At 37.9% G+C, this 27,481-nt stretch overlaps 2 protein-coding genes and 2 long non-coding RNA genes across 6 annotated transcripts in view; 3 read left to right on the forward strand and 1 right to left on the reverse strand.

Annotated features, from left to right (window-relative positions):
- The first annotated feature begins 2 nt into the window (after positions 1–2).
- Positions 3–733, forward strand: LOC134212276 (uncharacterized). Its single transcript, XR_009979236.1, has 3 exons — positions 3–142; positions 279–477; positions 577–733. It is a non-coding gene; the product is annotated as an uncharacterized LOC134212276 (long non-coding RNA).
- A 3,838-nt stretch (positions 734–4,571) lies between these two features.
- On the forward strand, positions 4,572–5,822 carry LOC134212274 (uncharacterized). The gene is made up of 3 exons (XR_009979235.1): positions 4,572–4,743; positions 4,804–4,963; positions 5,087–5,822. It is a non-coding gene; the product is annotated as an uncharacterized LOC134212274 (long non-coding RNA).
- A 3,278-nt stretch (positions 5,823–9,100) lies between these two features.
- LOC134209744 (jerky protein homolog-like) lies at positions 9,101–10,252 on the reverse strand. The gene has a single exon (XM_062685759.1). The coding sequence runs from the start codon at positions 10,250–10,252 to the stop codon at positions 9,101–9,103; it is 1,152 nt and encodes a 383-aa protein (XP_062541743.1).
- Positions 10,253–12,875: 2,623 nt separating this feature from the next.
- The window catches only part of LOC134216389 (uncharacterized), a 320,788-nt gene continuing 306,182 nt past the window's right edge, over positions 12,876–27,481 (forward strand). The window contains exons 1-2 of one of the 3 annotated variants that reach the window (XM_062695288.1): positions 12,876–12,995; positions 22,660–22,885. In XM_062695288.1, coding sequence (XP_062551272.1) covers positions 22,714–22,885 — 172 coding nt within the window. In that variant the 5' untranslated portion in view covers positions 12,876–12,995; positions 22,660–22,713. Of the gene's footprint in view, positions 13,155–13,239; positions 13,400–22,659; positions 22,886–27,481 lie in introns of those variants that run through there. The other 2 variants (XM_062695287.1, XM_062695289.1) reach the window with 2 other exon arrangements.

A 27,481-nucleotide genomic window follows, 5' to 3' on the forward strand; every position in this document is an offset into this window, starting at 1 on the left:
ATTTCAACTACGTCAAGCCTGATGTCAAGTCATTTAAAGCAACCTCCGCAAAAAATCAACATGATAAAAATTCGCCATGCTTCAACAACTTTACTGAAATAATAATTCACGCCTGGACTATTGTTCAATTGTAAATCATTCGGTAAGTGACTTCATTTGAAGGAAACATCATCTTATTCGAAGATTATTATTGTGGGGTGGAGCATATGTAATCCGCCATGCAAGAACCGTTAGACAAAATCCTCCTACTCGATATTTTACATAATCCCCTATTTCAGGATTTGGCCGTGCTGCTTGTCCCGATTTGTTTGTTACTCATAAAACTACCGGACTCTGGAGACCAAGGCCAATCTGCATAAAATGTACAGAAAGCCTAGTCGTGGTGACAATAACGATATGCATATAATACTTGTTGAGAAGGAGGTGATCTGTTATGATATTATGTTCGTGCATTTCGAGTTCCCATGCAGGATGCTAGTAAGTTTACTTCAATAGGACCAGCATCTCATCTAGTCATCACAAAATCGGGAACATAATCCCTTCGACCGAGTCAATGATACATTTTTTTATTGCCAGCAACATCACTCTACAGACAACCGGGAAGAACCACCGTTTTTCGGAGTCAGGCGAGGAGCAATGGAACTGGAACACACCGATACATACCAACATATAAAATAATTAAGCACATCGAAAACATATTGGAAATCATTTTCAATTGATAACATTTACGTAGTACAACTTGTTGCTTATAATAAAATTATCATTTTCAATAAACTTGTTGTTGACATTTGACGAGTATAGTGGTACAGCTGCAAATAGTTCTTGAGAAAATTTTGTGGTTAAATTTACCATGTTGATGTCACTGCCTGCATAGTAAAATCGACAACAACTATAGTCAAAACAGCTTCATTCCTTGGGCGAGAATAACATGGTAAATTTTACTACAAACACAGTGATGTCAATAATGTGTTGCATTCTACCGAAATCAAGTAGTAAAATGTTTTTAATTTTACCCTTGATATGGTACGCATTACCCAAGTAACCATGAAGCTATATATGCATGTAAAAAACACAGCCCTAAAAGTTGACTTAAAGTGGAAAAGGGCAATTAGGGTAAAGTGCCCAATAGTGGACCCCCAACCAATAGTGGACCCTCTAGCCATTTTTGCATTATTACAGCACAATGTAATCATTTTGCTATGAAATTCCATCGGGAGAACCTACCTTACAGTTCTATGAATTGGTTACATGCATTGGAAATGCTATGGAAAGTAAAAATAGATGATTTTTTACAATTCTATAAAAAATAAACACGAGATTGTCCATTATAGGAATATTTTGGGGGGTCCATAATAGGGAAGAAGAACGTCCCGAAACGGAACACAAAAATCAATGAAATCGACTATAGGGAAGCAATTTCCTATTATGGACCCCCAGGGGGTCTACTATAGGGCGAATTCAGGCAGACTTTGAAATGTTAATTTCAACGAATAACGTCGAGTATTTGCGTGTTTCATGTATGTGTCGTGAAGAGGAGATGCAGAGCTTGATATTAGATATCACGCAGAATTAGTATTTTGAAAATTTCCACTCCTTATGCCAGGAAGAGCAAAATTTCGCTACTAGGGGGTCCACTATTGGGCATTTTACCCTATAAGACCGAATTAATGGTTCATTACTCTGGCATGTTGAAATAAAGCACCAGTAATGCATCGCTGCATTCGTACTGCTGATTTAGAGTATCGTTGTCTGACAGTTGATAAATAAATGCAACAACACATTGTTAAAACAGATCTAATGCAATTAGCATTTAGCATGCCGATTTGTGATTGATATATGTGCAATATTGTAATGCTTGGTGTTACTTGGGTACTATCCCGGATAAAAAATATTATTAAAATATCATAAATTTTATTGTTACAACACCATTTAAAACATTATTATTACCATTGAATATAATGGAATTTTAATGGAATCACATGAGAAATAATGGTTTTCCACGATAAAATGAATTGTAAATGGGACTTTTACAATTAAAAAGGGGGGTTGTTATGTATCTTTACAATAACAAAATCGAAAAATTTCCATACAATATTTGGAGCAAAACAATTGATTTTACGGTTCTTCAATGAGATGATTTCGAGCGACAAAACAATAGAAAACATTGTGTTTTAAATGTTTTCATTTACTGTTTCTATTGTTTTACAATAGAAATACAACAGGATTTAGAATACATTATACTCCAATATTACAATAAAAATACATTACAATTAATTGTTTTACAATTTTTTATTATTTTCAAATTAATTTTAATTCAGTTAAAACTTGCTTTTAACTCATTTTAACTCGCATTGCTGTTACTTGGCTACGGGTGCATAAACCTGAGAAAAATGTAAATTATTAAAGAATGTCAGTTTTATTAGAAGTACGTCGAGAAGAAAAGAAAAAAAATACCTGCATCAGTTCTTATTATATCCCGTTGGTAAGATTGGCCAATGGTTGCCACTGAACGATCTTGAATCAGTGAACAGCAAGCAGCAGTATTTTATTTATCATAAGCTTCATTTCACACGTAAGGTGCCTGCCAGAGTAGACGCGTCTACGCGACGCCGCGCGAAAATTGTACGCAAGGGAATAACAATCAAAAATAAGGAGCTATCAAATCGTATGGACGCTACGCTTCGCATCGCACTTCGCGTCTACTCTGGCAGCACCCTAAGATTACGATTACCGGTGGTGAGTATAAACCGTTTGTCAGCGCAGTATCATTACTTGACACTTTACCGGTCGCTACTAAACGCGCTGCTAAAACAGTAGCGCAGCTGACAGGTGACCAAATTTGCTATTTGATGAACTATCAAACGTCGAACGTCACCGGTACGGAATGCAGCCACCAAAATGATAACCGAAAATAGTGACCGATGCGAAAAAGAGTGACTAATCTAAAATGACAGCACTGATCAAAATACTCGCTCCCAGTAATGATGCTCTAACGCGCACTAACACTTTAAATACTTACCACGGTACAGAAGCCGTATAGTGATCTACCGCTTGCCCAGCAGCAGAAACTGTAATGGAAAAGACACTTTCTGCACCATACAGTTTCATTATTTTCATCTCTTCACTAATTATAAACAAAACTGTACACGCTCAAATGAATTCAGCCATTCTCCGAGTAAAATGATAAGCAAAAGTTTTTGTTCTCTTTCATTTTTTTGAATTAAATTTTTTATTGCATAACATTCCTAGACCTGCAATATGAAAATATATACTTGAGAATCGGTATAACATTTTTATTCAATTAATAAGCAAAGCTATTGTAATTTTATTGTTTTCAATTGTTATTTCATCAAAACAATAAATCCATGAAATATTCCAAAATTATATTAATACAATTACATTAGACGAATTTCCAGATCATCCAAACCGAAAACTTTTAAAATTTGTTTAGTTTTTGGATGAGCAATACTAAACATAAGCGAACAATAAAAATATAATAGAATGAATCGGTAACATTTAAATATATTGTTATTTTAATGGACGTACAATAAAGATATTTAACAACCGTGAACATTTTACAACAAGCGTACAATAGTTTGTATTGTTTGCCACACAATCTATTGTATTTCAATGGGTTATGTCATACAAGTTACTGTAAATTTTTATCCGGGATGCCCTTTCTTTCAGTGTATGCACGGGATAACGTCGACATTCCAAAGTTATTCAAAATGAACGGTAAAAAGTTATCACAACATGGCGAGTGCAGCTTCAACGTCTGTTCTCTGTGGTTTAGACAGGATTTCCCGCGAAGTTGCTCGTTTCGATGCGATCCGTCACTTCCAAACTGTGCGAAGAAAATTGGTGGCAAAATGTTTGTTTGATATGTTAATATTATGATTGAATAGAAATAAATATATTTCTTCGTTATTAGAAAAACTTAATTTTTTTGCTTATATTAATGTGTGATTTTTACCTATTTTCTACAGAAAAACTATGATGTAAAAATACCCATTTTATGAAGTTTGTTGGGAGTACTCATTAATGAGTTAACGCGATATACTCATTAAATGAGTTATGCCGCTTCTCTTCGAAATGGATATCAGAATTAATAAGGTGACAGACCAGTGACAGCTCTGGATCAGAGTGTATGTAATTAAGAGTGGCGACATGTGCCTCATTTGACAGGTCTCCTGCTCGTTTGGAACACGATTTTGTATGGGAATGACAGACAAATTTTGTTTCAATTTTGACAGTGTCGCCACTCTTAATTACATATATAAATACACTCTGCTCTGCACGCTTAGATCAGTTTACCTATATATGGGTAACTGATTCACCCATATTTGAGTATCTTTTATATGAACTCAAATGTGGGTAAAAAATACTAATAATATTAGTAAAATCTACCTATAAAACAAAAAAAAACAATCTTACCTATATATGGGTAAACTGATTTACCCATATTTGGATGAAAAAAAAACATTTAAAAATATTCATACAAACATGAAAACAACATCTTGATTTTTTCTATCAGAGAAAGTTTTGTTCCATTTAAAAGAAGATTAAGTTATTTAAAATTTGAAACAAAGAAAATTCTTTATGTGTGTCGTTGAGAACTATTGCTGCAGCTCGATATTAAATATTTCGATATTAGAAATTTTCATTCGGAACGAAGAGGAAGAAATGATAAATCTAACGCGGAATGCCCTCCCGGGAAGTAATTTGACCCCGTTTTCTTCATTGGTAAGTATCAATTTTCTACAAAAAATATGCCTTGACTAATTTAATTTCCGTTGATTACAGCTTCTGCCATAAATAGTGATCTGTGTAGGCGTATGCAAGCTCATCCGGGGAGATGTTTACTAGCTTCTGAGAACTGCCTCTTGTGAAAGGGTCACCTCAGACGAAGTTCAAGTTGCAGCAGGTTCGAAGAATTAAAACGATTTCGGCCGGGAAAGATGAAGTAAGTCGCGACGGTAATCGTAAACATTAACATCGTAATCCATAAAGATGCGTAACCTGACATATCATCGATAAGCATCAAATCCGAAAAAAAACATTAATAACTCGATTTCATTTCTTACAGTTTCATCAAATCCATTTAAGATCGGACGACGAATAATCGGATACCACTCGTTCTGGTAAACATTTTTTTCGGAATTGGATCGTGTTAGTTAAATCCGATGCAACACGCGAAATCGGAGCTGATGCTTTGCTACAAAGCCACCCCATATCATCCGGCATCGGATCAAACACTTGCACTTTATCCCGTACATCCCGCGGTTATACGACCTGGGAAGATTGCCTACCGGTTAGCTTGTTTAAACCGACCCTGGTGGCCTTCTGAAGACCATCAATTCTGCGCCACCGCTTCACACGATGGTTTCCACCTGCAACAGAAATGACTGCAAAACGATATCATCCACCAACTTCAACCGGAAATCGAACTCCATGCTCATTCGTTTCGGAAGTGCTCCAGAACAATATTTTCTCGGCGAAATCCATTGGCAGTCAACAGCTGCGGAACTGATTGCTTACACTTGGACCACAAACGTCACCGTTAGCTTTGTTCGGAATATCGGTTGGTCGCAATCCAGCCGGAATTGGATCTACAGGAAGTCGTTCCGGAACAGCAGAACAACCTCAACAGAGTTTCTCGACAAACGAAAGTGGCAAAGTAACCGGCTGCAGCATCACCTGTGGAGTGTCTATACTGGGTGGACAATCTTAGAATCTTTGAGGAAGAAAAGGTGCGACAGCATACCGACGGTGGCGTAATATCCATCACACTGCAGTGCACTGGTACTACGTTTGTGCTGGTACTAAACAGCTATTTTTGCTCTGTCCCAGGTCTACATTTTAGTTATGATATGTAACTTTAGCAAAAGGTTTAATAAATTATGTGAAAACTATTTTTATTTATGTAGTAAATTCATTTAGTTCGATATCTAAATACAGAACATGGTTATGCAAAACAAAAGACGGAAAAATACCTAAATATGGGTGAATTTGACCTATAAATCGCTCCGATTCAATTACCCAAATATGGGTGAATTCCCTGGTGAATTTAGTTTACCTATAAATGGGTAAATGCCAATTCACCCATAAATACGTATGTGCACTTTTTGGCGATTATAGGTACTCTTCACCCATATTTGGGTGAACTGAAGTAAGCGTGTGGATGTATTGCGCTTTTTGCACTTTATAAGAGTTTTGCGAGATTTTTTTCTCACAGTCATCTTTTTCTCACACTCAATACACTCAAAAAAGTTTGATTTTCCGTGTATAATATTTGTGTGTGAGTGCTCAATCTGAAAACAAATAGACGTCAAATCATGGCGGGAATCGATTTAGTGTACACGCTTACATGTGACTAACGAGTAATGGGTTATAATTGGGTAAATTTCAGTAACAAAAATCGATCAACCCGAAATGAGAGTGCGTGTGAGAAAAAGAAGCGGGCAAATCACTATCTACACATAACTCTTCAAATTGGTGAAATCGGCAATATTTATTGACATTTTGTTGATTTTTCATTGGGGACTTGGGGTCGTCTACCTGTCCACCATAAATTACGTCACGCTTTAGAGCATCATTATCGGTCGCGAGCATTTTAATCACCCGCGCAGCGCTTTTATTTTAGTTTCGTCACTCACTTCCGTATCGGTCACTATTTTCGGCTCTCAATTTGATTGCTGTATTCCGTACCGGTGACGTTTGACAGTTCATCAAATAGCAGCGCGCTTATCGCGCTACCAAATTTGGTCACCTGTCAGTCGCGCTACTGTTATAGCAGCGCGTTTAGTAGCGACCGGTAAAGTGTCAAGTAATGATACTGCGCTGCCAAACGGCTTAAACTCACCACCGGTAATCTTGCTCTCACTCGTTTCCGTATCGGTCACTATTTTCGGCTCTCAATTTGGTTGCTGTATTCCGTACCGGTGACGTTTGACGGTTGACAGTTCATCAAATAGCAGCGCTCTTATCGCGCTACCAAATTTGGTCACCTGTCAGTCGCGCTACTGTTATAGCAGCGCGTTTAGTAGCGACCAGTAATAGTGTCAAGTAATGATACTGCGCGGATCTTTACTGTACGGCAAATCCTTCAAAAATGCCGTGAATACCAGGTCCCAACGCACCATCTGTTCGTTGATTTCAAGGCGGCATACGACAGTATAGACCGCGTAGAGCTATGGAAAATTATGGACGAGAACAGCTTCCCTGGAAAGCTTACCAGACTGATCAAAGCAACGGTGGATGGTGTGCAAAACTGTGTGAAGATCTCGGGCGAACACTCCAGTTCGTTCGAATCGCGCCGGGGACTAAGACAAGGTGATGGACTTTCGTGCCTGTTGTTCAACATTGCGCTAGAAGGTGTCATGCGGAGAGCCGGGTGTAACAGCCGGGGAACGATTTTCAACAGATCCAGTCAATTTATTTGCTTCGCGGATGACATGGATATTGTCGGCCGAACATTTGCAAAGGTGGCAGAACTGTACACCCGCCTGAAACGTGAAGCAACAAAAGTTGGACTGGTGGTGAATGCGTCAAAGACAAAGTACATGCTTGTGGGTGGAACCGAGCGCGACAGGGTCCGCCTGGGAAGCAGTGTTACGATAGACGGGGATACCTTCGAGGTGGTCGAGGAATTCGTCTACCTCGGATCCTTGCTAACGGCTGACAACAACGTTAGTCGTGAAATACGAAGGCGCATCATCTGTGGAAGTCGGGCCTACTACGGGCTCCAGAAGAAACTGCGGTCGAAAAAGATTCGCCACCGCACCAAATGTGTCATGTACAGGACGTTAATAAGACCGGTAGTCCTCTACGGACATGAAACATGGACAATGCTCGAGGAGGACTTGCAAGCACTCGGGTATTCGAGAGACGGGTGCTTAGGACCATCTTTGGCGGTGTACTAGAAGACGGTGTGTGGCGGCGAATAATGAACCATGAGCTCGCCCAGCTCTACGGCGAACCCAGTATCCAGAAGGTAGCTAAAGCCGGAAGGGTACGATGGGCAGGGCATGTTGCAAGAATGCCGGACAGCAACCCTGCAAAGATGGTGTTCGCTTCCGATCCGGCAGGTACGAGACGACGTGGAGCGCAGCGAGCGAGATGGGCAGACCAGGTGCAGAACGACTTGGCGAGCGTGGGGCGTATTCGAGGATGGAGAGATGCGGCCTCGAACCGTGTATTGTGGCGTCAAATTGTTGATTCAGTGTTATCTGTATAGATGTAGACTAAATAAATGAAATGAATGATACTGCGCTGCCAAACGGCTTAAACTCACCACCGGTAATCTTGCTCATAGAGCGACCGATAATGATGCTCTTAGACGCAATGGTTCATTTTGACATGAAAATAAAATAATTTGTAAAACAATTAATTGTATTATTTTTTTATTGTAATATTGGAGTACAGTATCCCCCCGCTTATCCGGACCTCGCTAATCCGACGACTCGTTAGTCCGGATCTCGCTAATTCGGAATTTTCCGGATTAAAAATAATTTAACTTGGCATAGTTTTTTGTTTCGTACAAAGTAAAAAATAAATCACATCAGATTTTAAATTTGTAATTAGAAGAGAACTTTATTCAATAAAACAAATGTTATAAATTCAACGATCATACTGACGACACTCAATATCGTTTGTTATACTCATGTTCCATTAACTTATTCTTCGTAAAACGAAGCTTAGCAACTTCCGATAACATATTCTCCTTATCCAAATATTGGATAAGAAAATCAACTGACCCAATTGCACGCTGGAAATCAGTGACTGGCTCGGGTTCTTCCAACCACTCTTCTTCCATAGTTTCGTCATTATTTTCATTTTCCTTATTTTCTGTTCCGTTAACATATTCGATTATTTCGAGATCCGTATAAATACAGTTATCACCTGTAACCAAATTACCGGATGCATCTCTTACCCAATCGTCTTCCCAGCATCTGATTTCCTCCTCCGTATACACTGAATTACTCAACTTCCCAATTGATTTCACAAGAGTGTTGAGAGGGATCGAATCGTTCAGATCATTCGGTGGTGGTTCCTCCTTACGATCGTTCTCATTCAATTTCTTCCAAGAATTAGAAATTGTTCATGCAGAAACTTTATCCCAAGCCTCTGCCACCCACTCAATCGATTCCGCCAGTGATATCTTTTTCAAACGGTCATCTACCGAGAATTCATCGGCTGCCAAGACCACATTCAACAAAAGCTTTTTCTTATACCTTTTTTTGATCGCATTGATTACTCCTTGATCCATAGGTTGTCCCTCAGAGGTACAATTTGGAGGAAGAAACACGACACTGATCAACCCGTCTTCTGATTCCAACGCTTTTGATCCCTCGTGATGAGCCAATAGGAGTAATGCTTTTGGTTCAATACCTTGTTGGATCGAAAACGCTTGAACCAACGGAACAAACTGCGTGTGAAACCACTCGTTAAAAAGCGATCTATTCGTCCAGGCTTTCTTACTGTGTTTGTAATACACAGGCAATTGAGATTTATCACGTGGCAGGCATCTGGGATTTTCCGCTGTTCCCAGGAACATCAGTGGTAGCTTATGCGTTCCATCGCTGTTTGCACATGGCATGAAAGTACAACGATTTTTAATTACTTTCCGACCGGCAGCAATATCTTCATCTTGCAGAGCGATTGTGCGATTTGGTAGAAGCTTCAAAAACAAAGCGGATTCGTCGGCATTATATATTTGCGAGGGAGACAGATCTAGTGTCGCAACGAGATCTGAAAACAGTTCACGGAAATTCTCGAATGCTGCTATATCCGCGGACGCTCTTTCGCCGGAGAGGGAAATCATCTTTAGTCCATGTCGAGCACGAAAACGATTGTACCATCCGTTGGAAGCCGTAAACTTTTCGGATGGATCCTGGAGATGCGCGAAAAAAAATTCTGCTTTTGTTTTCACTACGTCGGGTGTGATAACGTTCTGCTGCAAACGTTGTTGCAGTACCCAGATAAACAAAGCTTCCTCCATCTGTGGGTAGAGTGCCAGCTTCGTGGTACGCCTGGTTTTAAGCCCTGAAGCGCTCAGCTTATCTGAAGAGCACTTGATCCTTTCCTTCTGTTTATAGATGTCATAAATTGTGCTCCTTCCAACGCCGTAGGATCTAGCCAAAATTTCGATTTTTTCACCGCGCTTCTCTATTAATTCTCTTATTTCGAGCTTCTTATTCAACGACAAAGTGGTGTGCTTCCGCCTGGATTGAACCGGTGTTTGCTTTTCCATGATTCTTGTGAAGGTAATATTGATATAATTGAATTACAAGCCAACGAATAAAAATACCTTTAACAAAAACTTTTCACGATAGTACGAAAGTTACCAAATCAGTTCAATCACTAATGTAAACATGGAGAAACGTCAACGCATCGTCGTCATGAGGTTGACTGTTGGATTAGCGAGAGCAACCCCGATAATCCGGCCATACATTTGTCGGATTACCGGGGGGGTACTGTATAATGTTTTCTAAATCCTGTTGTATTTCTATTGTAAAACAATAGAAACAGTAATTGAAAATATTTAAAACACAATGTTTTCTATTGTTTTGTTGCTCGAAATCATCCCATTGAAGAACTGTAAAATCAATTGTTTTGCTCCGAATTTTGTATGGAAAATTTTCGATTTTTTTTGCATAGATACATAACAACACCCCTTTTGAATTGTAAAAGTCCCTTTTACCATTCATTTGATCGTGAGAGACTATTATATCTCATGTGGTTTTATTGTGGTTTTATTCCATTATATTCAATGGTAAAAACTATGTTTTGAGTGGTGTTGTAACAATAAAATTTATGATATTTTAAAGATATTTTTTATCCGGGAAGACTTGGGCAAATAGGCAGAGAGTATAAAGTTTATTCAAAAGAGTTTATACATTACTTTGGGTAATCTGAGGCTCTGTCTCATTTGGAGAATTAAACTTAAAAGTGACAGTTCGAAAATTAGCACATAACCCAGTCATAAAAATGGCTGGTGCTACCCAGCAATTCCAATAAGACATCGATGCAAAATGATTCGATATCTGTCATAAGTAATCTTGCTCTGCGAGCAGGGTTATTTGATAATTATTGAAATGTCACTTTTAAGTTTAATTTCAGTTGAATTCTCCAAATGAGACAGAGCCTGAAATAAGTGTTCGTTTCTAGTAGGGGAAGGAGGGGCAATATGGCCTAGCTAAGCAATGACTACTTTAATGTCTTAGCTGTAACGATTTTCATGAGAATTTTTACTTCATGCAACAGTTAAACAATATAGACAGCTGTTGCCATTTAAAAATTGTAGACATTCTTAATCATATTGATAATATTCACATTTTAAAAAAGTGCTGATATTTTGTTGCCGGAAACTCATGAGGCAAAACGCGTTCTAGCTGGCAGCTCTTTTGGAACAACGCACCACGCGTCTGCGATTTTTGCCTAACCTACATAATTTATTGTCTAGGCTTTGTCTATAGGCCATGACAAATACGGTACATATGGTCGGGGTTCAGCCAATACGCACCAAGCGGCTTTTTGGCTGACTGCCGGTATTTTGCTTGCAAAAAGAAAACGGACGTCATTTCATATCAACTCATTCGTACATGTGTTGAAGGATATCCACAGTTATGAGGTTGAGGAACATCCGATACGATTTTTGATCAGTTGAATCTGCTAACCGAAAGTTTGGTTAGAAAAACGAGTATTTTTTTGTCGGCGCTTGGTGCGATTTGGCAGAACTCCGGCCATATGAGGGAATACCCAAAAGGCGTTTTGCCCTGGGGGCGTTTTGGGACCTCTTCCCCTATATGGATAAATCAAGCATAATTTTTCATAACGACGTATGTAACAATTATGAGGATTCGAGAAATCCTTTGCAGAATGTTGGCAAAACTTTTTCTAAAACTGTTTTAAAACTAAATCTTTTTTCAATACTTTTTTCCGCTGGCATGCGTCATTACATGACACGTAATAAGCGTGCTTCACATCAAATCTCAGTTCATTCAAATTCACTGTGAAAAACGATAAAATTATACATACACCGGTATGCTGCACGCACGTCTGTGTACATTGGTCGGTTTTCCATAGTGCACGATTGACGCAACTGCAGTTTTGTTTTGTTTTGCTTTTTTTGGTACATAGGTCGCTCTTAGTTCCCATATGTTAAAGCGACGTATGTAACAGTGAGACTTCAAAAATTGATTTTGGACATACGTCGATTCGTAAAAAGATTGAATTAAAGAATTTTAAGAGCTGAAATCAGTAAAATCGATGCGTATTATATAAAGCCGCGTGTGATTGTCACGTTGTATTAAAAACCTCGTTTTGTTTACTTTTGTTACATACGTCGTTATGAAAAATTTTGCTTGAAATATAATTACGTTAGATGACTGAAGTTGAATAAAAAAGTTTACGTCTGCAACTTTCCAAGCTTGCATGCAAGTATCCTAAAGTGTTTCACATGATACCCCAACGGCAAAGCTTTCCTAAACTTTCACCGCCCCTTTGGTAGCTTATTGAGGAGGAATTTCCTACTCTGCTTTGCACACAAATTTTCCGCGTTATTAATCACATCTGTTTCCGTTACTTATTCGTGCCTAACACCACCCACACGTCCATCGGTTCGGTCGAACTGAAAGCGCGCGTAATTGATTATGTTGTTGGGCGCACTTTTTCCATTCAATGCACTGCCTGTCCTCTCAAGATTGCCTTAGTTGCATGCATCTCATCTTATTAACACTCAGGCGGACGCTTCCTCGGTGGGAGGACGTTGGGTGTTTGTACAACTGTGGTAGGTATTTTCTTTTTACGTTTGGTCCTTGTGTATGAGTGTGTATGAGTGGTTCTACTAATCTCGGTTTGGTTCGATCGGATGATGGAGCGGGAGTCAGACCGCTATCTAGAAAAGGAAAACGCGTTGCGGAAAATGATTCAGTTGTTCGGTGCATTTCCACCAGTTGACATCGCACAGCGGAAACCGGAGCTATCTATCAAAGGTTCGGGATTACTTGCCTGCCTGTTCTTGGGCCGGTGGCTCAATTTGGTGTTCTCAGTTGGTGTAGTGGACTGATTTTTGGGAACGGCGTTTGAATTGTTGTGCAGTCGGTGTTTTGTGGCGGTGTAGGCCTGTGGCCTCGATTAAAGTGATCTTACATGTGAGGATGGAGAAATTTTGAGTTCTGCTTTCGATGTTGAGTATTACTGTTCTATGGTTTCGTTTTGGCTTTCTAAGTGCAAATGCAACAGGTGTGATTGTGGTGGAAACGGTTGATGACAAAAAGTTCGAACAATAATATTCTTGCGTTAGATTTAACTTTACTGGAAGTGATTCCCCATGTGGTTACTTGAGATTGGAGCGGAAGTGTATATCGACTGTGTAATTATTTTAAGATGTCGGAAAGTAATTATGCATTTTGTGATAATCTGGTGAAGCATGCTACAGATTAGCGGAATGAAAAGAATATAGTGATCATATGGCTGTTTATAATGAATGTTCTAAATGCTTGCATGAGGATTTGTAATTAGCCCGAGTGAGTACCCGGCGGCGGTTCTGGTGTTTACTGGAAGTAATAGTATCAAAAAATATAATGAAATTATATTAGAGAGACTTTAATAAAAGATTATTTATCTTTTCTGTATTTGGAAAACGCAGATGAAAATATTTATTGAAATTATGGTTACCATTCACCACGTTAGAGTATAAGTCAGTTGAAATACATCAAAAAAATGTTTTCTTTCATAGCACACGTAAATTAGCTGGTCTTTCAGAATCCCAGGTTTTCTATATTTACTTGTGGATATGCATTTGTAATTTGCTAAGTAATTTGTAAGTTTTTCATTTTAACATGGTTCGTTTCTAGTTACTAGTCGTTTCTAGTCGTGCACATTTGTGCGAATTTATTATTCGTCCACTAAACATTCTTTTCCTCTTATTTAGCTATTTTTTTCCTATAAATAGTTAATAATACCTACACTTAACTATTTTTAAAATAAATCAGATTTCACGTCCATATAAACAAGGGGTTAGACAAAAAGTAAAAGAGAAAGGCAAAATTTTGTCGAAATTCAAATCAGCATAACTTGTAATAGACTTGTCAGTGCAGAATAATCCGAGTTTGATAAAACCAGGACCATCGGAAATCATAAAACTTTTTCTACACGGATTTTTGAATTTTGGACTGAACGCCACCTCCCGTGTAAAAAAGTATCTGGTGTACAATTATGAACTCACCACAAGTTTTTCGAAATATTTTAAAATAATTTTCATGCAAAGATGAAAGTCTAATCATTTGCTCACTTAAAATAAATAAAAGATCTACCTTGTATGTTTAGAAATAAGATTAGATAGTAATGATATCTGTCTGTACGACTTTTAAATCGAAGACTAGTAAATACATATATAAATATATAAATAAATATATTTATTTCACCACTATGTGTCCAACGATCTTCGGAATCCATGCGATCCCATGGCTGCCAATATTTCTGATTTGAGGCTTTGTCTGAAATGTCTCCATGTTTAAATTGTTTAACCCGTATTGGCCTGAGTGAAGGAAAAAAAATTCAAATTACTGCCATTTCGTCATTTTATGTCGTATTGACCTGGTTCTATCACTGTTTTGCTTTTACGGATCCCAGAATTCAGAATACATGTTGGGACTTGTGATGTGGTCTCATATCCAGAATTATTTCGATGGGTCACTAGGTCAGATGCAGCAAATTTGACCACAACTTCCTTTTTTAGCTATATAAGTCCAACAAAATATCGATTTTTTCGTCCCTATTCATACTATTTCGGTAGATTTGTATATAGAGATTATATCAGAATAAAAAATCTTAGTGTCACCTGTTCACCAATATTTTCGTTCCATATTAGCAATATGGGTATCAAACTTCAGCGTTTTGCAAGACAAGTGGGATTATGACATCCCTCGAAGAAGCCTCCGGAAATCAAAATCGGCCATTTTCGAAATGTTAAAACTATGGCAATATGGAAATCAAACTTCAGCATTTTGTAAGACAAGTAGGATTATGACACCCGGACACGATTCTGGGGACATCGGCCACTCTGGGGTCAGTTCATTTCTACAAATGAGACAGACCCTATGTATCTATTATGAGTGTATTTAGAGTATTGCAATTTATGCAGATTTTTTGTCTTGAACGTCTTAATCTACATTGTCGATAAATTGCTTGACATGTAATAACAAAATTACCCCGGGGAAATTGTATCTTTGAATTTGATAGATTAACGTACAACACTTGAGGTATTATAGTCCCCGCTTTACACCAATAGTTATGTCTCTACATAAACATTCGTATTTTGATCGAAATAATCTTCCAAATTTTAGCATTAAATTCCAATAAAAAATTCCAAGTATTCATTTTTCTCGTTTAACACTTATTTGTACTAATAATATACATTAGTGGAATTAAGTTTTTTTTATTGGCAGTTAACGTTAAACATGAAGATGAAGAAACAGAAAAGATGATATTCGGAAAAAAATGCACGGGGAAGCATACGTAGAAAATTTTGAATTTTTTTTCAAGAATTCTAGAAGCAATTTAAATAAAAACGGTCAGCAGTACGGGGTCGGAAATCTCTTATATTGTAGGATGATAACCACTTCATTTCGATTTAACATTTTATTTAGCACTTTATACACAGTATAAGAATTTTCCGACCCCGCACTTCTAACTGTTTTTAATTAAATTGCTTCTAGAATTTTTAAAAAGAGTTTCAAAATTTTCTTCGTATGCTTCCCCTTGCAATTTTTTTCGAATATCATCTTTATGCTTCTTCTTCTTCATGTGCCCTATCCTCAATCCTAAAATAACCAGACTAGAGGTGTGCGCCGTTTATCAGAATTTCGGTCAGCGGAGTTTTCGGCGTCACGCCGAAAGTGATTTTAACTAGCGGCGGCGGCCGCGTGAATCGGTGATTTTTTTAATAACGTTCTAGAAGATCTTTTTCCATTTTTTCGGGATATTTTCAAGACATCAACGGGAGCATCTTTTCCAGAAAATTATGTAAATTTTTCCATTTCCATTCATTATTGGAAATTGTTTTCGAATTTTTCACAGGAACTACTTTACAGCTCTTTGCAATTCCCAAGGAAAATTGTTTGGAATTTCAGCGGAAAATTATTCGGAATTTACATGAGAAACTTTTCAGAATTTTCATGAGAAATTGTTCTGAATTTTGTACAGGAAATTGTTTGGAAAATTCTCGGAAAGTTCCTATTGGGTACTCCAAAATGACAAATTTACACTGCACAATTTTCTGAATATCCGCAGGAGACTCTGAGGAATTTTTTCGGGAAACATGCTGGAGCTTTCACCAGAAATTTTCCGCGGAGACGAGAAGTTTTCCAGAATTTTCATAAACTGACTACTACCTGGAAAACCTGGAAAAAGGTTGGAATTATCAGAGACTTTCTGACACAATCAGGGAAATTTCAAACATAAAAAAAATCAAACAATTTAATAATTGAACACGTATGGATCGTTGTTCCGATCTAAAAAAAAAAGTTTAACCAGCTTCAAAGGAATTCCTGGATAATTCTCGAAGCAATACCTAAATAAAGCTAAGAATTTATTCTGGTAGTCAATTAGGTTTTGCTTGTAAACTTTTTTATTCTTCAAGAATATTTTAAAAATAACAAAATAATTAAGGATTTCAAGACAGTTTCTTGAAGAACTTTCGGAACTTTTTCAATTTTCGAAGGAATTTTCGGATGTTTTTCCAAAGAAATCATTCAAGGCGTGTCCTAGGAATTATTAGCGTGATTTTCTAAATTATTCCGGGGGGAACTTTGTTACCGTATAAGGTACCAATGAGGCAACGAGCTGGCACGGGTTTCAGTACCATACAGAATTAACTAAGAATTGTAAGACTTCGCACGTAGTATTTTTTTAAACCATGAATACCCACATACATCTTCAATTTATTTGAGTATTTTGGCTTAATAGTGTATGTACGACTAACGCCTCTCACACCCCTGACTGACGGACCAAATCAATCGAGGCGAATTCCTCGCGACAACACGAACTCCGGGGCGAATTGGAAAGGGAGAAAAAAAAAACTAGGAGGAACGAGGAGGAAGGAGGGTTCGGGGAGTAGAACAAGGACTGACCTCGAAGCTAGTTCCAAAAACGGTTCTTTTTGGAGTCAAGGAGATCTCGGAACCACGGAAGACAACGAGAACCACGGCCTTCCACCGACGATCCCGTACCGCTCGTAGTTGCCTTTCCCATCCAAACAGCCGGCCACGTGGTACCCTCGTTCCGTCCTAGTAATAGGAGACACCTCCGCCGTACTTGGCCTGCACTTTACTGGATTGTCACCATCCACTGGGATTTCACCGGCCCTATCCTGACCAGGGCACGATCTGACTGTAATAAGTGCCGCATCAAGTTACCAGGTCGCCTGGGATACCTCAAGGGCCGTCTACAAATCACGCCTTGTATTGTCGCTACATAACGCTTATTAGACCGGTAGTTCTCTACGGACACGAGACCTGGACGATGCTCGTGGAGGACCAACACGCACTGCACAATGGTCCCAGAGTCGAATCTAGCAAGACAAAAATGTTTGCGCCAAAACTATTAGTTTTAGATATATAGTGTCTTTGGAAAAAAAAATTCATATTTTTTGACGATTTTTTTCCATGTAGTGAAATTAGGGTGGTACCTATATTTCAGAAGTTCATAATATCAACTTTTTAATTTTTCGGTAAAGACTTGTGCAATGTTCCACAAAGTTGTAGAGCAATTAATTTTGAGCAACTTTGCCGAAGAAACCATTTTTCTATCACTTATGGTTCGCAAGTTATGGGCTTTTTAATAAATACGTTAGGGCGGTCCCTAAAAATCGGTATTCTTCACATAACTTTTTATACATTCATTTCTCGCATAAACTTTGTTCCGAGCACTTTTAGGACTTTTGAAGACGCACATTTTTGTTAAAGAACCATGGATCTATCTCTTATAACAAAATAGTTTTTTGAGTTTTTGTATGAAAAACATGTTTTTTTCATATGCGTATATTTCAAAATGGAGCAAACCGATTTTCAATCTATTGGTTCTATTCGAAAGCTCGCACTTTTCTGCGTTTATGGTGGGAAAACTGAGAGAGCGTTTTTTGTTTAAAGCGTTTTATTTCATTTTGAAAAAAATATGTTTTTAATCGAAAAACGGCTATAACTTGATAAATAAACGAGATAGGTCCATGGGTCTTTAACAAAAAGATGTGCCTTTAGAAGTTCTAAATGTGGTCCATACAAAGTATCCCTCAAAAATCAATACATAAAAATATATTTATAAAAAACGGTTTTCGTAAGGAAATAAGTAACATTGCACAAGTCTTTACCGAAAAATGAAAAAGTTGATATTATGAACTTCTGAAATATAGGTACCACCCTAATTTCACTACATGAAAAAAAAACGTCAAAAAATATGAATTTTTTTTCCCAAAGGCACTATATATCTAAAACTAATAGTTTTGGCGCAAACATTTTTGTCTTGCTAGATTCGACTCTGGGACCATTGTGCACTGGGAGTTTTCGAAAGGAAAGTGCTGCGTACCATCTATGGTGGGGTACGGACGGTACGTGGAGGAGGCGTATGAACATCGAGTGGCATCAGCTGTTGGGAAAACCATCCATCGTTCACACCGCGAAAATGGAATGGTGGAAATGGTTCTCGACAACGATCCGACGGGAACAAGAAGGCGAGGTACACAGCGAGCAAGGTGGATCGATCAAGTGGAGGACGATTTGCGGACCCTCCGCCGACTGCGTGGTTGGCGACGTGCAGCCATGGACCGAGCTGAATGGAGAAGACTTTTATGTGCAGCACAGGCCACTCTGGCCTTAGTCTGGTAATAATAATAATAACCCTAAAGGAATTTATGTAAGAAATTCTGGAGGATGTTCAGAACGAATTCCTGAGGAAAGTTGCGAAGCAATTCTTGGAATGCCCTTTTTGAAGGAATTTCTGATTTCATTTCCTGGAGAAATTTTTGCGTGGTGTGTTACGGTGGATCTACCACGATCTACCACATTGTCAGCTACAGGCAAATCTTGACCCAACGAATACATTCCTCATTATCCAACTCCGTCGTACTTATTAGGGTGTCGCTAAGTTGGTGGCCTCTCGTTAAGTAAGTACCACATCAACACTTCCTTCCCCTCCCAAGTTACGGTGAAGATGGGCGTGGCCAGGAGTAGCAATCCTCATGCTTTTGTGATTTTTGTCCTAGATTAAAATCAAGGATTACACCCACTTTGATTTCTGATAGTAATCTGATTGGAGAAAAATATGAGTATCACTAGTGTCCAATTTACGAAGGACACCGTAACTATGCTGTGCTATGAATTTTCGAAGGAATACCTGGAGGAATTTTTGATTGAATGATTGAAGCAATTTATGGATGAACTTGCGAAAGAATTCTTGAAGGCATTTCTTGAAGATTTTGTAAAGTAATTCGCGAGTCAGGGCCATAAACCAAAACCATGCAAAAGGTTGGGTTCGATTCCCGATCAGGTCTAGGAAATTTTCGGATCGGAATTTTTTTTGACTTCCCTGGGCATATAAATGTATCATCGTGTTAGCCTCACGATATACGAATGCAAAGATGGAAACTCGGCTTAGATAAACCTCGCAGTTAGCAGCTGTGGAAGTGCTTAATTAACACCTGGGAGGGAGAAACAGATTCGAAAAATTTGTGTGTTTGTGTGCCGAGCCGAAATCTAGCTGTCAGTGCTAGTCGAAAACGAAACTCTCGGCAAGCATTTTTTTAAGGCAACAATAAAACGCAAAAAAATGGTCTTTTCAGGTGGCGCCTACGCTGATTGTTTTTTCTTATCGAAAATTTTCTTGTTACACGACGATAGTATATATTTAATTTGCTGTGTAGTATCGATAGCTCCCTCCCACATTAACACTAAGCTGAGAGGTGGCAATTTGTTAGTGGTATATGTAATGCTTCCAATAAGAAGAAAAAGATAACGAGAAAAAATGTTGTGAGACCACCAATAATTTCTTTTGAAAACGTGTTTCGCAATATTTACTTGTTTGAATTGATTATTTTTCTGCAAAAATTTGTACATAGCACGTTTGTTTTTACTTGAAAATTAATGTAGAGTATTTGAAAAAAAGGGAATTTTATTTTTACAGATTAGTAGACACCTTGTTTCACTGAAATTTAGAATTTATAAATGAAATTTTTACGAAAAATGTTTGGTATTTCAACGTAAAATTTTTCTATGGGAAGTTTTATGTATTGTCCATTAGAAATTCTTTGAAAGTTCATTGGGAAAAATTTTAAACAGGGAAGGCTCGTCGACCAAATGACATTTTCGACCAAATACATATCTTTGGGCTAGATGGACTTCGGTCAAATGATGTGCTCGGTCAAACTACATATTCGGCTTTGTGGTCTTCGGCCAAATTACTTACTACAAACTGTGTGGTATAAATTGTTAGTTTATGTTTCTCTTTTGGAAGTGTGTAGCAAGTGTGATACCTTATCATGTATCATCCGTTTTATCGACTATACGCACCATGTGAGTCGATATACGCAAGCGCCGCAACTTATTCGAATTTGAAATATGCACAAGCAGGCCATGGGCAACAACGTGACCCAAGCACAGTTTTTGAATCGAATACGCACGGACCACAGGTAAATCACATTTCTTCCTCCATAAACTTCTAGCAGGTTCGGCTGGTCAAATTCCAAAATGGTACGAAAAGGCACACAAACGAGCCTCCTAGGTTCAAAAATTCTATTTCAGGAAGAAATTCTTAGGATTTTCCACCCACAGTTCTTCTTAGTTTTCACGGAGAGATATTCGGAATTTCAACGGTAATTTTCAAGAAAATCATTGGTATTTTCACGAAAAATTCTCTGGAGTTCCAACGTGGCGATGTGGGGATCATTCGGGAAATTCTACGGAAATTCGACTGAATCTTCGAAATTTCCACGGAAAATTCTGCGGACTTCCTCAAATTTGAATCTGCGTGGAAAAATATAGATCAGCAGCGTGAGAAATTTTAAACGGCGCGTAGATGCAAAAATGTCGGCGGCGGCTGCGTGTCAAAAACTGTCGGCGGCGGCACACACCTCTAAACCAGACGTCTCATATTATGCGGGAAAGACCCGAATTTAGTCTAATTGGAAAACGTCACGCATTCCATGATGAATCTGTGAATCCGAGAGACTTTGGAATTCGTAGTAAATCCTAGGAATCAGTGAAAATCTATTGAATATAAAAGCATTTAAATAGCCTTAAGGGTTTGGAGAATGTGGGGATATCGAACATTAGTTTGGTGTACGGAATTAAAAATATGTGAAAATATTCTGAAACGATTAGGTCATAAATAAGATCTGGATCTTAAAATCGGGATATCAGAAAATGTGTAAAATCTGGAGCATCCATAAATTTGAAAGATCTGTAAAATCGGGAAAACGCCTGAAGCAGTCGAGGATTGAAAAAAAAAACAATTCCACCGTCTTCATCCAATAATGGTTCTCCAGACTGAACACTTTACATAATATGAAGGACAACGGAAAACATCAAATAGAGCAGTGAAAAATGTTTTGCTCATCGAAGATTTTCGACGACTGAAGTGGGAATCGAACCCTCAGCTCATAATACACAACATACATACACATCACATACTATACCATACGCTCAGACAACCTACGCCGCAAACCGCACGACCATGAAATCAAGATTGTAGATCATTTCTTATTTCAAAAATATCGTTTCTAAGTAGCCGAATAGTTTGCATCATGCTGGGTGTTGAAGGTTATAAATAATATATATGCTATAAAAAATAAATAATGTATAAAGTGTCCCGGATTGACAAAAAAATGGTCACTTTACTCAATACTATATCGGTTTTGAATTTCCTCAAAACTCGATAGTAAATGACTAAATCATCTCGGGTCATCTCGGATTTAAACTAATATTTGCAGTTGTGTTGCAATAGTCCACATGAAGAAGCATTTCCATATTTAGGAAAGTGAATAAAAAATTACAGAAAAATATATTTAATGATTAAAGATGAAATTGGTTTACATATTGAAACTTTCACGTAAAATAAAGCTTAACAGCTTTTTATACACTCTCGACACCTCTGGAGATAAGTTAATAATCGATACTTTTATACAATACTACTTTAAAGTGAAAGTATCGATACCTTAGTGGTATCGTTTCATTCCTTTTCGCAACTATATAAGAATACTAATTGAAGTACACCCCAAACTATAAAAAAGGAATTACCTACTACCTACATACCCTTAGCATTTGATATTGCTTATCCCGAGAAATTTTATTAAAAACATCTGTATGAAAATGTATTGACTTGTAGCTAAGCTACCGAACCAACTTTATGACATGTTTCATGTTCTTTACTTTTTATCTGGCCGTTCTGAAACACCAAATTTGCTCCAAATTCGATATGTTAATATGTCGAAACATGAGTAGCAACAACCGTTTCCACCCTCACATATTATTTTGGCCCGCATCAAATTGTTGTTGTCCGTTATACCACGTGTGTACCCAACATAGAGCAGAAGCATGAGTACCGTATTATCATAACTACATAGAACACAATATCTAATCACGCCCAACGTGTGCTTTTTGATCGCAGGGTGAAGTGGAAAATTATCGTGAACCAAAGTGACTGCTCGCGTCATCAGTGAAAATGAAACTCAACAGCGGCATCGCGTTACCACCACCGGGCCAGCGACGGCTCATCCGGGGCAGTAGTGTCCCCGGATTGAGTCGGATGTCGCTGCTGCTTGGGTTAGGCATTGCCATGGTGGCTGCCGGTGCTGTTCCGGCGTCGGTCCTCTCCAATGCCAAGGAAGCAAACGGTAAGTACCTACACCATTATCCCTGCTTGATGTGAACTTTGAATTGGGGAACTGTCTTCATGCTGCTGGGTTGTAATTTGGCAGATAACAGATCGTACCCAGCGAAAATATCGTATTGAGCGGGATGCGAAACTTTCCCATTAATTTAGTCATTAGTTATGTTCATTAGCTGAATGAGGCAAACGAAATACGTGGGAGGTGAAGCAGTGTTGTATATGTATATAAATCTACTTTTCAATATTTTCACCTCGCCTTTGAATAACATCAGGAACAAAATAATTGTATTTGTATCGATTCTGGAATAGAGTCAGAGATCTGCAAAAGGTGGGCAAAAGTAAATTGAAAGCTTCTGGGTTGGAAACTTCTTTGGAAGTTCATTTGGCAATCAAATTGATGACGAAGTGAAAATTAGATTGACACATTTATTTTTATTACCACTCTTTGGAATATTGAATTATTTGTGTAAATTTGTATGTCCCCGTAAATGAATTGGATAGTGTTCATATCTGGATAACTTGAGAACGACAGGATGGATTTTCTTCATTTGTTCAGCATTTTGTTCTTATCCATCTCCGACGGGTTTATAGATACTTTTTCATATGAAATACTCGAGCATAGTTGAGAAAATCGCGAAACGTTTAAATTTGGATTTATATGGGAGTTTTGCATGGGCGGTTTCACATTACACTCGACCACTATGCAGAAAAACGTCTGCCCGGCCAACTAATAAAAAAGAAACATTGAGTTCAATCAATGGTAATTGCCTATACTTTCCTATTATTGACCAACCGGATTGGAAATTAATTTGAAAACTTGATTTGTCCAATTGCACAACATGTGAAAGATTTAGTTCGAAAAATTTATTGGAGGGTAACCACTTTCTTCGGTGGGGTTTGACTCCACGACCCCAGTATGCTAGACGGGTGCTTTTCCTATTTAGCAACGAAAGATAACATCGGAAGGAAGGTAGCGGTATCTCTCCAATACATATTTCGAACTACATCTTTCACATGTTGTGCAATTGCACAAATCGAGATTTCAAACATAGAAATGAAAATTGATATAAGCTTCAGATTTTATCTAGCGCTTTTTATTATCGCTTTCAGATAGGGTGAAAAATAATATCGGTTTTCAAAAGACAGTACTCGCAATAGTATTCAACGGAAAGCCCGGAAATCTTCATCATTATTTCTATCGCAATGCAAATCTTTGTTTCTACAACAGTTATGTCTTTAAAAACCCTTTGAAATCGCAAAGGTGACGGAAGTGACAAAAGATACGAAAAATAACACGGTGTGTGCCTCAAATTTCTAAGAAGTAGGGGAACGGTTCGACTCTTCATCCCACAGCTCCTATTTCCATCCCATTCAAAACAAAGCAATAAAAAGGAATTTGGTTTGTTTCATCGAATTTTCTGTGGAAAAATCAATGGCTCCTCTCCATCCTATGCGCGCTTGTGTTGTGATCCTTCCGATACTAACTTTTTGCCGTCGCCAAGCAGTTATGTTTCGTACTTTGAAAAAAATTAGTAGGTACATATCTGATCAACTTTCTCTTGTATAATATTGTGATTCTAAAAAGAACCGATTCCTTTTCAATAATGCGCATTTCCGATCAATAGGGGATACTGGCACAGAGAACAGACGTTCATCTTCATTCGCGTGGTTATGTAAAAGTTTGTACTGGTAATTTTAAAGTATGTCGTTATGCATCCGTTGCGCGGTGCTAGTGTACTGATGAATATGCTTAAAATTTGCCGTGTTTTGCTTTTCAGCGCTAGTGTTCATTCCGAATTGCTCCTAGGCTCGCTCCTAGGTGGCACAACTACATTGTTTATGTAATGTATGCCAACGCCATCGCTTAGTGAGATTGAGTTTTTATGTCGGGCAGCCTGCGGCGCTGAGGCGCGATTAAAATCTTTACACACGTTTTTAACGAAATTTTGTTCGAGCTTCCATGTCTGTTCTCTGTGATACTGGGGAGACTTGATCCCCTTTTCTGATTTCCAATGTATCACAGCCAAACATAAATAAACATACGCGATTTCCACACAGACTCTCTAAGAAATATAGTATTCAACTTGAATGATGTATGATAGTCCTTAAATTATTGTTGTTATTGATACACAATCGATTTTTGAATTGCTGTGCGTATACATGGACGATTTTTGTTATTGTATTCGACAGCACATGCAATGTTTTAATGTTTAATTTCTTTTTTTAGTATCGTCACACCTCCCACCATAAGTTTTGTTTTTTTTTATTATAAATATCAACATGTTTGCTAATGGCAATTAGATGCGACCATTACCAGGGAGCTCAGAAAAATCTCGAGCTCTTTGGTGTGGGGGTGAGTGGCGGGCCGCAAAAAAAAAAAGAAAAAAAAATTTAAAAATTGGGGAGGCTTGATCCCTTTTCTATGATATCTATGCAATAAATATTTTTTCCTGCCAACCCTTCATCAAATCTGTCAAATTTACAAAGCATTAAAAGCCTGAGAACATATTGAATTTTATATTTTTTGAATTTTTTTGACAAATTTGTGTATGGGTGATTAATGGATGATCAAGTCTAGACCAACATTTGAAAAAGGGCGTTACAGCCAAAAATGATTCCTTCTGATTCTTAGTCTTCATATATAGCTATATATGTAGACGAAGAATCAGAAAGAATAAATTTTGGCTGTTACGCCCTTTTAAAATGTTGGCCTAGAAGTGTCCCCATATTGAGGCAATAACTTTAAATCCAATTATCCTAAAATTGTGATGGAATGTTGACATTTTCATCAGTATACAGATCATTAAGCATATTTATGGCTTAGTGCTGTGAAAACGAAAGCATTTGGTCATTGTTATGAAAAGTTGTTCAGATTTTGCGTGGCCCATATAAAAATCTTCTGGAAGGTCAAAACATACAAACCACCCTGCAGAATAAATAAGGTTGTCAATCCAAAAAATAACTCACCACATAAAGGTCATTCATCTAGAGGATCTATAAACTACTTTACTTCTCGATAAAGCAGATAGTGATCAAGTCTCCCCACCTTCCCCTAATAGCAACAGTCAACACATAGGTACAAGCACAGAGAACAGACGTTCATCTTCATTCGCGTGGTTGTGTAAAAGTTTGTACGGGTAATTTTAAAGTATGTCGTTATGGCTCCGTTGCGCGGTGCTAGTGTACTGATGAATATGCTTAAAATTTGCCGTGTTTTGCTTTTCAGCGCTAGTGTTCATTCCGAATTGCTCCTAGGCTCGCTCCTCATTATTTATGTAGTGTATGCCAACGCCATCGCTTAGTGAGATTGGGTTTTGATGTCGGGCAGCCTGCGTTGAGGTGCGATTTAAATCTTTACACACGTTTTGAACGAAATATTGTTCGAGCATCCATGTCTGTTCTCTGTGATACTGGGGAGACTTGATCCCCTTTTCTGATTTCCAATGTATCACAGCCAAACATAAATAAACATACGCGATTTCCACACAGACTCTCTAAGAAATATAGTATTCAACTTGAATGATGTATGATAGTCCTTAAATTATTGTTGTTATTGATACACAATCGATTTTTGAATTGCTGTGCGTATACATGGACGATTTTTGTTATTGTATTCGACAGCACATGCAATGTTTTAATGTTTAATTTCTTTTTTTAGTATCGTCACACCTCCCACCATAAGTTTTTTTTTTATTATAAATATCAACATGTTTGCTAATGGCAATTAGATGCGACCATGACCAGGGAGCTCAGAGAAATCTCGAGCTCTTTGGTGTGGGGGTGAGTGGCGGGCCGCAAAAAAAAAAGAAAAAAAATTTAAAAATTGGGGTGGCTTGATCCCTTTTCTATGATATCTATGCAATAAATATTTTTTCCTGCCAACCCTTCATCAAATCTGTCAAATTTACAAAACATTAAAAGCCTGAGAACATATTTAATTTCATATTTTTTGAAATTTTTCGCCAAATTTGTGTATGGGTGATTAATGGATGATCAAGTCTAGACCAACATTTCAAAAAGGGCGTTACAGCCAAAAATGATTCCTTCTGATTCTTAGTCTACATATATAGCTATATATGTAGACGAAGAATCAGAAAGAATAAATTTTGGCTGTTACGCCCTTTTAAAATGTTGGCCTAGAAGTGTCCCCATATTGAGGCAATAACTTTAAATCCAATTATCCTAAAATTGTGATGGAATATTGACATTTTCATCAGTATACAGATCATTAAGCATATTTATGGCTTAGTGCTGTGAAAAAACGAAAGCATTTGGTCATTGTTATGAAAAGTTGTTCAGATTTTGCGTGGCCCATATAAAAATCTTCTGGAAGGTCAAAACATACAAACCACCCTGCAGAATAAATAAGGTTGTCAATCCAAAAAATAACTCACCACATAAAGGTCATTCATCTAGAGGATCTATAAACTACTTTACTTCTCGATAAAGCAGATAGTGATCAAGTCTCCCCACCTTCCCCTAATAGCAACAGTCAACACATAGGTACAAGCACAGAGAACAGACGTTCATCTTCATTCGCGTGGTTGTGTAAAAGTTTGTACGGGTAATTTTAAAGTATGTCGTTATGCCTACGTTGTGC

The sequence above is a fragment of the Armigeres subalbatus genome, chromosome 2 (genome assembly GCF_024139115.2).
Source record: "Armigeres subalbatus isolate Guangzhou_Male chromosome 2, GZ_Asu_2, whole genome shotgun sequence".
NCBI classification, from domain to species: Eukaryota; Metazoa; Arthropoda; class Insecta; order Diptera; family Culicidae; genus Armigeres; species Armigeres subalbatus.